General features: G+C 54.1%; 4 protein-coding genes across 4 annotated transcripts; 2 read left to right on the top strand and 2 right to left on the bottom strand.

Annotated features, from left to right (window-relative positions):
- Nucleotides 1-188: 188 nt before the first annotated feature.
- Nucleotides 189-3122, bottom strand: NUU61_005103 (MIZ zinc finger domain protein; the record flags this gene model as incomplete). Its single annotated transcript, XM_056655685.1, has 1 exon — nt 189-3122. One exon carries the CDS (start codon nt 3120-3122, stop codon nt 189-191), a length of 2934 nt encoding a protein of 977 aa, XP_056511298.1.
- A 996-nt stretch (nt 3123-4118) lies between these two features.
- On the top strand, nt 4119-7259 carry NUU61_005102 (putative polarized growth protein (Boi2); the record flags this gene model as incomplete). Its single annotated transcript, XM_056655684.1, has 3 exons — nt 4119-4176; nt 4274-4417; nt 4477-7259. The coding sequence occupies 3 exons, from the start codon at nt 4119-4121 to the stop codon at nt 7257-7259; spliced, it is 2985 nt and encodes a 994-aa protein (XP_056511297.1).
- A 452-nt stretch (nt 7260-7711) lies between these two features.
- Nucleotides 7712-9610, top strand: NUU61_005101 (uncharacterized protein; the record flags this gene model as incomplete). Its single annotated transcript, XM_056655683.1, has 1 exon — nt 7712-9610. The coding sequence occupies one exon, from the start codon at nt 7712-7714 to the stop codon at nt 9608-9610; it is 1899 nt and encodes a 632-aa protein (XP_056511296.1).
- Nucleotides 9611-10172: 562 nt separating this feature from the next.
- On the bottom strand, nt 10173-11216 carry NUU61_005100 (60S ribosomal protein uL14; the record flags this gene model as incomplete). Its single annotated transcript, XM_056655682.1, has 5 exons — nt 10173-10205; nt 10277-10354; nt 10454-10700; nt 10975-11025; nt 11203-11216. The coding sequence occupies 5 exons, from the start codon at nt 11214-11216 to the stop codon at nt 10173-10175; spliced, it is 423 nt and encodes a 140-aa protein (XP_056511295.1).
- Nucleotides 11217-11558: the final 342 nt, after the last annotated feature.

Below are 11558 nucleotides of genomic sequence, written 5' to 3'. Positions count from 1 at the left end.
CATCCATAAAGTTCCATTTCAACAACAATGAGACCGGGAAAAACGACCTGCCATGGGGACAACAAACAAGGGTATCTTTCGTTTGCGACGCAAAAAGGGCAAAGCACAAGAAAAAAAAACAGGAAAAGGAAAAGGAAAAGCATACAAAGACGCGATGACACTGAAGCACCACTCGAATAAGCAGGACACTAGTCTATTTCAATGACCAATGGCTCCTGTGTCCGAGGCTGAGAAGCTCTTTCAGAAGAAGATTCTTCGTTTTTGGGGTGCACTGCCCTCGAGTCCGATTGTGGTGTGCTATCGGCCTTGCGCTTCAGCATCCTCGAATCCCCATGCAGATGATTCTGTAGGCTATGTGATTGATCACTGACGAGAACCACAGTCCAAGACCCATCGGCCTTGATCTGGATGGCCTGAATGCCCTCCAGTCGGTTTGTGCGGGCGAGTTCTTGGTGGACCTCGACGAGGAAATCATCCCTGATTAAACACTGGGGACGGGCGTCAGCCTTGCAGATCGGGCATTGCCAGTTATCGACCATCGGTGTCGGACCAGACACCGATTTCCGGGTTCGGATGAAGGTGTCGAGATCGAAGCATTCTTGATGGTCACAGAATCTGGAGCGGGCGGGAATGTCGAAAACTCGAGCCATGAAAGGGTCGATGAGGTCGATGGTCAGGCTATCTGTGACGACGGCTAGCTCGTCATTGTCTGTGGTCGGCGACAGACGCTTCTGGATGCGAGCACGGGACTCTGCAACCGAGATAAACCGCGCCAGTCCCTTCACCTGTGAAAAGCCCGAAACTTCCATGGCCTCTATGCCGAACACATATCGAAGGTTCTTGCACTCATCCGGGCCAAGGAGCAGGTTGATTGTGATTTTGTTCTCACCCTCCCGGAGATGGTTGGTGATGTCCAGGGGGAGATCTTTGCCATTATGAACTTTGCGCCGCACGAATACCTCCTTTTGGTTGATAAAGATATAGAAAACACTGGGCCAGGCGGTGCCTGCGGTGGACCAGGCACTCTGCGCGTTTTTGGAAGGGTGTAATCGGATAGATCGCAAGCGAAGCGTCCGACAACCAGGCTGGAAGGTTTGTGTGGCACGCTGTCCGTCTGTTCTCTCAACGGTACGGGGGAACCTCTGAGAATCGGCGTTCGAAATATAGAATGTCCAGGTGTGGGACGATTCCTCAGGGTCGAGAAATTTCGGTGGCGAGTAGAAGCCGCCGAGGAAATAATACAGTTCTGTCTCGATCGGTTCTCCATTTGGACCTAGTTCCAAGAGCTTTTTGACAGGGTCGCGGAGATGCGCCTGGTGAAGTCCCAGCCGGAGCGGATTCGGCTGCACTGTCTGCGGTGCTCGGTATCCGGCCGGTGGGAAAAAGTTGGCGACAAGCGAAGGCTGAGACGCCTGTCTCGGAGGCACTCGGGTGTCTGGCGAACTAGATTGTGAGGTCAAAGACTGCCGTCTGACCGCTCGGGCTTGTGGGCTCTGGGATAAAACTGGACCTCCGAGATGCTGAACGGAGGTATTCAAGAGAGCCGGAGGTTGAAAGTCCTGTGGTTGCGACGGGTTCACAGCAGTATTGGCTGACGATATTGCTGATGGATAAACTAGGGGTGGGCCTGACTGCGGCTGTGCCTGATAGGCCATGGCTGAACGGGCTGACTGGGTCTGTACTTGATGCCCCGGTTGTGTCTGTGCTATGTAATGAGTCGAGCTGTGCAGCCCAGGGGCAGCGAACCCGCCCGGAGACTGACGGGGAGAAACCAAAGGGGCGGAGACGGCTGAACTTGGAACAGATGATTGATCGCTTGCGGAAGCCGGCGATTCGACTTGAGAAGGCTGCATCACCGACTGAGACTGAGGTTCCTGTACAGGTGGAACCGAAACAGTCTTCCGTGGAAACCGTTGGTATTCATGAATCAACTTGAGACGGGAATTTTGCACAGCGATGGCGTCCCCAGATCCCGAGGCCAAACGCTGTGAGACTTCCGCCAAGTCAACCCAAAATAGACGTTGTAGGTCCCCCAAGTAGCGCTCATCGTAGTGCAGGCGACATAGCGAGATAAACATCACATACAGGAGCGTCGACGACAGCACTGTTATCTTCTGCCTGAGTTCATCAACTAGGGGCGGGCGACGGAGGTGGGTGCTAACCATACTCCATTCGGCGCCCAGACGCGACAGGCAAAGAGCCACTTCATGGACCTTTGCTCTGTACCAGGCGTCGCGCATGAGATCCTGTGGCGATCTCGGGAAATGAGCGAAGCCAAAGAGCACTGGGTAAGGGAGCTTCTGTTTGTTCTCCAGAAGAAGGCTTAGCACATGCATTCCATCTTCGCATTGCTTGTTCCGGAGCACTGCGAACTGGTCCAATAATACTTTGCGGTCAATTGACCAGCGGCAGTAGAGTTGATGAAGCACTACATAAATCAAATCCCGCTTCGCAAACGCCTCTCGCAGTAGATGGACCCGAGGGAATCCAACGGCTTCGCTCAATTGTTTCTGTTGGTCCAAGTCTTTCACCAGCCGGTCCAGGTGAGAATGCCAATACTTCCATGTCTGATCACTGAGGAGCAGTGTATTTGGCGATTGCGCAAACGAGGGCTGTGGTTGAGGGAGCCCTGACACCGCATTTCCGTGCACCTGGGCGATTACTCTGACTGCAGGACTCGCTGTCGACGTTGCGACCGGTGAGCCCGACTGGGACTGGGAGGGAGCAGCACGTTCTTCAATTCTCGGTTGGGTTGTGACAGGCTCATTTGAGGGCACAGACGGGGTCGGGTTCTCGGGAGCGACATTGGAATTCACGGAACTCGGGTTTTCATTCGCACTCGGCACGGGAGACGGGAGAGCGGTCGTTTGAGAGGCATCAGGTTTATCTGCAGGGGAATTGACTGGCGGAATAGGTGGGAGAGACGAGGGTTCCGACAGAATGGCCCCGGGGGTGACGGGAGACATTAAGGCGTGGGCAGAAAGATGCCGGTCGGGCTGATCCTGCGAGGTATTGGGGCTGCGCCCGGACATCCACGTCCGTCGCATACCAGGAAGAAATCTGCGGGCGGTGGAGTTGGACTCTTCGAAGCTCAGATCGGCACGGCTCGATCGGGGAGACATGGCGCCGTGATCTGATGGATCATGAATAGAGAAAATGCATCTTGGGGAGAGTGTGGGTCTATTTTATACAAGAGACAAACAAAGAGACCCACGAACCGGGGTGTTTCTTTGACATAATTTTCGAGAAGGCGCGCGCGTAGCGAAACTACACAGAAATAGGATAGTGAAAAAGAAAAAGAAAAAGAACAAAAAATAGAGAGATCTATTTCTAAGGTTTCCAAGGTTGCTGCAGGTACTGTTAGCTACATAGCTTCATGAGTTTCATAGTTGGATACATAGATGGCAGAAATAGTGATGAATCATATGCGCGAAGAATAGTTAGAGGATCTACTAGTTTCTTTAGCATCTTGAGTATGTTCTGAGAAATAGGTCAAATATTAAATATCAAATTTCAAATTTCAAATATGACAGTGATCTAACATAACTCTCCATAATCTCCTTAGTATGGCCGTGTTCATCGCGCCGGATTCATCGGAAAGCTGAACACGCCCTCAGCAATTCCCGTTCCTTCGCCTTTTGACGCCCACACACGTCACTTGGCTTTGGGTTTTTGGGCTTCTATCTTCGATTCTTCCTTGTCCTCCTTTCTCACCTTTTCCTCTCCTCTTTCTTCTTGTTTTTCTTCTCCTCCTTTTCTCCGTCTCTCTAGTCTTCTCCATTCCTGGAATCCCCTCGGCATGCGAGATCTCCACGTCTGAGATCGATCGACCCGTTGGCGAAAGAAAAGAAAAAAATTAGGTCAGTGCTTCCCGAGCCCCGCGCGTGTGGTAATAACCTAAACGGCGCTAGATTCTTGTCTCGACATTCTCTCCCCTTTCCCGCGCCCTCACATTTCTCTTCCAGATTCCATCCCGGGTTCTCGCGGGCGCCTCACTTTGCCAAACCCCCCGCAAGGGTTGTTGGGCATCCATGTGCGATTCACGTCTGTCAGCTTCATTAGCTCTCGCTCCCTCTCGCTTCTAGTCCCTGTGCTTTCGGGATCCGAAAATTTTAGAAATGGCTGCCATGTTGCCGCCTCAGGGTGTTCGCCGAGGTGATATCCTGGAGGTCGTCCGTAAGTACCGCCGTGTGCGACATTCGCGCGCACGCTCCCCCTCCCCTCTTCATCTCGGCTGCCTGCGAAGCGCATCGCTCATACCCAACCCCCCTAGATGAATTCAGCGGTCGCGGTGAAGATGAACTCACTTTGAAGCCTCTCGAAAAAATCGAATTGGTCGAACTCGACGAAGAGTTTGGCGACGGATGGTACTTGGGCAAACTTCTCGACACAGACAAAACCGGTCTCTTTCCAGGCAGTATGCGCTCGCGTGACTTGAACCCGTGAAGCACCTCATCGCTAAGCTTCCCTTTGCAGATTACACCCGGGCTGCCCCCTCAAATTACACCAAGGCACCTCTGACGGTCTCGATCCCTGAAGAAACTGTCGCGTCCGAGACAACCGAGTCACCCGCGCAGATGGAGCCGGCGGCATCGGCAGAACCATCATCGGTCGCTAGTGGCGAAACCACCCCCCAGGCATCGCGACACGCCAGTGCCTCTGATATCCAACCGCCGCAGGTGGATTCTCCGCAGCCACAGCGATCTGCCTCCTCTCCGCTGCCGCGCCCCAGCCTGGCAGCCGATATCCAGCAAACCTTCCGTAATTCAATCGACAGCCACATCAACGGCGAGGAAAGCCCGGTCATGAACGAGACTTTGAGCGTCATTGATGAACATATTACCGATATGAATACTCCTCGCCACAGCATCTCAACTCAAGAACCGAAAGCGGTTAATGATTCTGGCAGCGAGTACAGCAGCCACCTGTCCCAAAGCATTTCGTTCATCAACGGACACGAGACCGATGATGAAGATCGGGCCCAGCCGACCGAAGAGCAGGTGCGCAAATGGAATCAGACTGAGACGGCCAAGCATCTGCGTGGCCTTGGCGTGGAACCCAGACATTGCGACCTCTTTGAAGAGCAAGAAATCACAGGCGATGTTCTTCTCGACATGGACCAAGATTTTATTTTCATGAAGGAATTCGACTTTGGCGTGATGGGAAAACGGCTCAAGACCTGGCACAAGGTGAAAGCTTTCCAAGAGGAGGTCAAGGGCCTGAAGCAACCAGCTCAGCAGTTGGGAGGCTCCACCAACCTTGCCGGTGCTGACGAACGCGCATTGTCCCGTGCTGGTCACACGGGACCTCTTCTCCCCCGAATTCCATCCCTCTCCGACAAGATGGGTTCAGGATACGGTCCGCCTCGAGCCTCGGTTCCTACTGGACACCCACGGTTGGCCAGTAACACCAGCTCTCCCATCACCCCCCACACTCCTCCGTATGGCCATGATTCGCCGCGACGGATCTCTGCAGCATCGATCAGGGAATTCAATCACACTCGCCGCCATTCCTCCATTGATTCCACTCATCGTGGCATGTCTGACCACGCGATCAATGGCTCTCATCCGAAGAAACCGTCGTTTGACCGGGCTTGGACCCTAAATACCGGAACTGGAGCTCTGCCCTCTCGCCCGGGGACCTCGTTGGGCACCACGTCCGATGGCCCGCGAACTTTCCGAAGCCCGCTACCCACCGAGCCCGACTCGCTCATCACCACCTCTGAGCAATATGATGACTTGGACCGGGGCTACTTCTCAGGAACCGAGGTGGATTCGCGCCGAAATCGCCGGGTTCTGCAAAAGCGCGGTTCGACCGGAGGCAGCATCACTCATTCGCGTCAGTCAAGCTTCACCGACGATGCGGGTTGGGTCAAGTTCTCGAATCGCCGCCGTTCTCGAATTAGCAGTGTCGACTCGATCCGCGATGCGGCCAAGCATGTCTCTCCTGCAGCCCAAGCCTACCATGGCACCCCGCCCCCTAAAAGCCGGCTCCGAAGTCTGAGCACGCGCGTTTCCGAGAAAAGCGGGCATCAATCGCAGCCCTCCTCCGCCACTGAAAGCAAGCCCGGATTCTTCGCCAGCTTTGCTCCTCTGGTTGGAAAGGGAGATGCGGAAGGCTTCGCCCGCTCTTCGCCGCTGCACTTCCAGAATCTGAAGAATGCTGGCCCCAAGTTCCGGCGGGCAGTGGGTCTTCGTGCCATCTCTGATGTCGTCGGTAAAGGAATCGATATTTCTGCTCCAGTCTCGCCGCGCGACTATGATCCCATGTCAGCCCGAACCGGGTCCACAACCCCGTCGGCTACCTCTAAAAGCTCGGAGCGGCATAGCACGGATGGATCGGGGAAAGCTGCAGATGGTACCGGTGTGTCAGGTCGCCCTCGGATGGTGAAATCAAAGAAAGACACCAGTGCGTATATTCGCGGACTGGAGAAGAAAACGCCCCAGGAACAGATGATTGGCTGTGACTATAGTGGATGGATGAAAAAACGATCTTCGAATCTGATGACGACATGGAAGCCTCGCCTGTTCGTCCTTCGGGGTCGCCGTCTGTCGTACTACTATTCCGAGAATGATACAGAGGAGAGAGGCTTGATCGACATCACCTCTCACCGTGTGCTGCGGGCGGACCATGATCCCATCATTGCTCTGCATGCGACCATCACCGGGTCCACGGCGTTGCCAGCCCATGCCAGCCCGGGCGATCATTCGGGGGGTGTCAAGTCCATCCCTCCGTCGGTCCTTGCGTCCTTTACCCACAAAGATGGTAATGGGCCGTTCTTCTTCAAATTGGTGCCCCCCAAGATGGGCAATTCACGGACCGTCCAATTCACCAAACCGGCCATTCATTACTTCCAGGTTGATAATGTCCATGAAGGTCGCCTGTGGATGGCGGCTCTGATGAAGGCGACCATCGAGCGCGATTTGGATCATACGGTGGAGACCACCAACAAGCAGAAGACCATCAGTCTGAAGCAAGCGCGGATGATGAACCAGCGACCTCCGGCACTGATGGGCGCCCCCGCCAACCCAGAGAATGAACCTCCGATCGAGGAGGGCGATGAAAACGCCGAGCTCCAGATCGAGAGCTTGAATATCGAAAAGTCGATTTCCTCCGACACCAACTCTTTTGAAGATGCCAAAGTCGACCAGGACTATGAACCAAAGGCCGCCGACCGACCGCAGTCGAATCCTCTGGGAGTGGAATCCGGACACTCGCCCTTGCTCCCGGACCCCTTGGCTAAGACCGAGTCCAAATAATGTCTTTCTTTTCTCATTTCCTTTGTGATATTTTACTGTGCATGCGCCCTGCGAAGAATTTCTGGCTATGTTTACTCCCCCCCCATTTGTTTTGTTGCTCTTTTCGCCCGTTTGGCGTTTGATGTGATATACCCCTCGCTCCGACTTTCTCTCGGCTCCGGCCTTTGTTTTACATGTTGATATGAAGGATTTGGGCTGGATGGTGAAATGGAAGTTGAATCTGCTGAATCTTTTTAATCTACTTAATCTGATTGACTAGCTCAATTCATGTTTACGCGGGTATGCGGATAGCTTAATTCTAATCGAGTTGTGCGCTTATCGGAGTTGATCGTCTCCTTTTCTCCTCCACTCTCACCCCCACAGACATTCAACATTCAATCCGGTCAATATGTTTTATATTCTTGGGTATTTTATCTGATTCTTATGTTTCTTTTCTCTTAGTTTGGGCCTTAATGTCTTTTCGCGTGCTGCTTTCGCGCGCGCTGACCTTCCTCGTCCCGCTCACCGTCGCCGCTACCGTCTACCTCTACCTCTACCCCGTTTTCAATGGCTGTGCATTTCCTTTGCCCCAGCCCCATACCGCAGACACCAATGGCTCAAGCTTGGGCAGTCCCCAGCAGAATGCCGTGATCAACACCGTCCTCCAGCACCTCGGAGTCTCGGCGCCCGCAGCGGAGGACCAACCCGCCATCTTCAGACTCCTCGTTCTCGCAGACCCCCAATTGGAAGGAGACACCTCTCTCCCGTTCCCCGAATATGAGCTGATCCCACGTGTGCGCTCGCACTGGCGTGCGGTCCAAGAAGCCGCCAGCAAAGCATCCACAACCACCCAGCCCCCACCACTCTCGCTCCTGGATCACGACGTCCTCGCCAGTGTCGGTGCCGGGCTCTACTCCTTGTTTTGGGACGACGTGCCTCGTGCCTTGCGCTCGTTCCAGAAACGGGTCGATCTGCTCGGCAACGACTATTACCTTGCGCACATCTACCGCACACTGTTCTGGTGGACACGGCCCACGCACACCACCGTGCTGGGCGATCTGGTCGGCAGCCAGTGGATAAATGACGAGGAGTTTGCGTGGCGGGGACAGCGGTATTGGGAGCGGGTGTTTCGGGGTGGTCAGCGCGTGGACGACGCACTCACGCGGACCGGTGCTGTGCGTGACGGCCAATCCGGGGATGATGCACCCCTCGAAGCGCTTGGCCCCAGTGCAGACCCGGCCTGGCCACGACGGTTGATCAACATCGTTGGCAACCATGACATCGGGTATGCCGGCGACGTGAGCGAGGCGCGCATGGAACGCTTCGAGCGCGTGTTCGGCCGTGCTAACTGGGATGTGCGGTTCCAGCACCCTCCGGTGTCCCGGCGGACTCATGTCTCGGACACGGAAACCGGTGGTCCTGTATCGGCGGCCGAGGATCAAACCATTACGCCTACCTTGCATCTGATCAACCTCAACTCTCTTACCCTCGACGGCCCCGCGCTGTCTCCTGCAATCCAGGCCCACACCTACACATACCTCAACGACCTGATCAGCAGCCGTCTATCTCCGGTAGAAGACCGGTCGACCTTCACGCTGCTCCTCACACATGTGCCCCTGCACAAGGAGGACGGCATCTGTGCCGACGGACCGTATGCCACGTACCATGAGTCCGACGACAAAAAGGGCGACAACGGGACTCCGCGCTGGACCGAGGGCGGTCTGCGCGAACAGAACCATCTGAGCGACTATGCCAGCGGCACCGGGATCTTGCAGGGCCTCTTCGGGATGAGCGGCGACTCTAACGTGCCCGGTGGAGGCTGGGGCCGAAACGGGCTGATCCTCACAGGCCATGACCACGTCGGCTGTGATGCAGTGCATTTCGTTGACCACGACCCATTGCAGGGACAAGAGAAAGACAGCGGCGATAGCAATGCGGAAACTCCTTCCTCGCAGGCGTGGCAATGGGCCGCCAGATGCTACAATGATAACCAGCACACACAAACTAAGGCCTCGCCCTCGATCCGCGAAGTGACCCTCCGCTCGATGATGGGCGAGTTCGGCGGCAATGCCGGCCTGCTGTCGGCTTGGTTTGATCCTGCTCTGGCCGAGTGGCGCTACGAGATCACCATGTGCCCCGCCGGCGTGCAGCATATATGGTGGGCGGTGCATGTGCTTATCTTGGTGACGCTGATCGTGGCTCTGCTCTGGTTTATCGCTGGACAGTTTACAGCTCGTGGGTCTTCGTCGAAGGGAGCGCCTGTGTCTTCGAAATCTGCGAAGTTCACTGGCAAGGAGCAGTCGAATCGAGCCTCTGGGGGACGGTCTGAGAAAAAGCCCAAGGCTCGTCGGGAGCAGGCCCTGAAAAAATAACTGTATATCAACTGAGCTGTATATATTATCTGCTTGCGATGTTTTTCTCCATGTATATTGCATATAGATTGCTGCATAGACGCATCAATGTTCTACTTCTGATACTTTGGCATATCCACCAGAGCCATAGATAGAGCTAGGGATAGTAAATTGCAGACTGCCCAAGCCTTCGGTCAAGACAAGCAACCACAGGAGATGATTAAGACGAGTACCAATCTAATAGTCGGCTCTGCAACCCCAAAATCATCTCCTTATCTCCCTCACGAGAGTATACACAGCCACTGAATAGAGAAAGAGAAGGTGTCATGAAAGGTCTTGTATTTTTCAAGTATACTCCGTGTGAAAAACACAAAAAAAGAGGAGGGAAAAAACCCGGCTCGAAATAACACAGTTGGATTCGTTTCAAATGGACTCCCCTCCTCCCCCGATTTTAATCCATTTGTCTCATGCACCATTCTTCCTCCCTCCCTGTCCGAAGGGCGGGGACAACAATGGTTCTCAAGGGAGTTCCTGTTTGGTATCGATCTTTTTCTTGAATTTTTTCTCGTTCGGTTTTTTCTCTTTACATGACGACACCGGAGTTGGAGGCGATACGCTAAAAACACCAATGTTAGCAGGGATTCCTTCCAAAGTTGCAACACGACATCAAAAGGTAGATAAACTTACGGGCCAGAGCTCGGCAGCCTCCTTTCCGACGGGGCCGGTGATGGCGGATCCCTTCATCTCACCCTTGGCGTTGACGATCTGTGTCGAGATTAGTACATAGTCGAACAGACACGAGACATCGAAGCCAATTCCAAAATATCTTCAAGTTCCTAGCTTCCAATGGCGGAAATCACTCACCACACCAGCGTTGTCCTCGAAGTACAGGTAGATACCGTCAGGTCGGCGCCAGGGCTTGCTCTGGCGGACAACCACGGCGGGCATGACCTTCTTGCGGAGCTCGGGCTTTCCCTTCTTGACGGTGGCCATGACCATGTCACCGACACCGGCCGCGGGGAGACGGTTGAGGCGGGCACCGATACCCTTAACCGAGATGATGTACAGGTTGCGGGCACCGGAGTTGTCGCAACAGTTCAGCACGGCGCCACTGTAGAACAGAAAAAAAAACCCCCGTTAGTCTTCCATGTTTCTTTCGAATATCATGTCATGGTCCCATCGTCTCTCTCGGCCCCGTGGTGGATGTAATGAATTGCGTCCTTCCAATCTTTGTTCCGGCTTCCCTTGAAAAATTGCACGGCCTATTTTCTTCCCACATATATGCTCCCACAAAGAAAGGAAACGACTGCAAGGGAACCGGTAGAGATGATGGGCGCAATCGGCAAGAAATTGGTGTTGCAAAAGGAGGGGATTAAAAAACGTACGTAGGCAGACCGAGAGTCATCTTGAGCTTGTTGCCGGCGGCACCGCCACGACTATTCAATTGAAAAAACACACGTTAGCACTCTGCATCCTTTCTGGGTGTTCCATCCATCCGGGAATTTTTGTCTTTTGTAGGCTTGCGTCGCGGATTCGTTGCCGGTTCAAGGTCCCTCCCAGACCACAAAAATTCTCACAGCTGGATGGCGGACATCGGTAGAGTATCGACTTACCCTCTCTTAGACATGATGGCTATGTATCACGGGAAGGCGTCGAGATAGGTGTAAAGGGTTGGCGACAGAAGGCGACAAGAGGTCGAGAGGGCAACGAGCTAAACCTGTGTCCGGATGGTTTCTCGCTTGTGGGCAGAGTGCGTGCTTGTTGTATCGCTGATTGGTGGATCCGCTCCGTCGTGGGCTGGCTTGCTGAGCCCTAACGCTAGCCTGTTTAGTGTTAGGGCAGATTATTATTGCCTTGTAGGCTAGGCAATAATTATTTGATGCCTCAGGCGACAATATCAACCAAGTATGCCCGGTGAGTCCCAGCTTCACCACCTCGAATCTTCCAAAGCAGTGATCTGGGTTTTACA

This window comes from Penicillium alfredii (assembly GCF_028826965.1).
Source record: "Penicillium alfredii strain IBT 34128 chromosome Unknown utg000007l_segment0_segment0, whole genome shotgun sequence".
In the NCBI taxonomy this organism is placed as follows: Eukaryota; Fungi; Ascomycota; class Eurotiomycetes; order Eurotiales; family Aspergillaceae; genus Penicillium; species Penicillium alfredii.
This window is presented reverse-complemented; position numbering and strand designations above follow the sequence as displayed.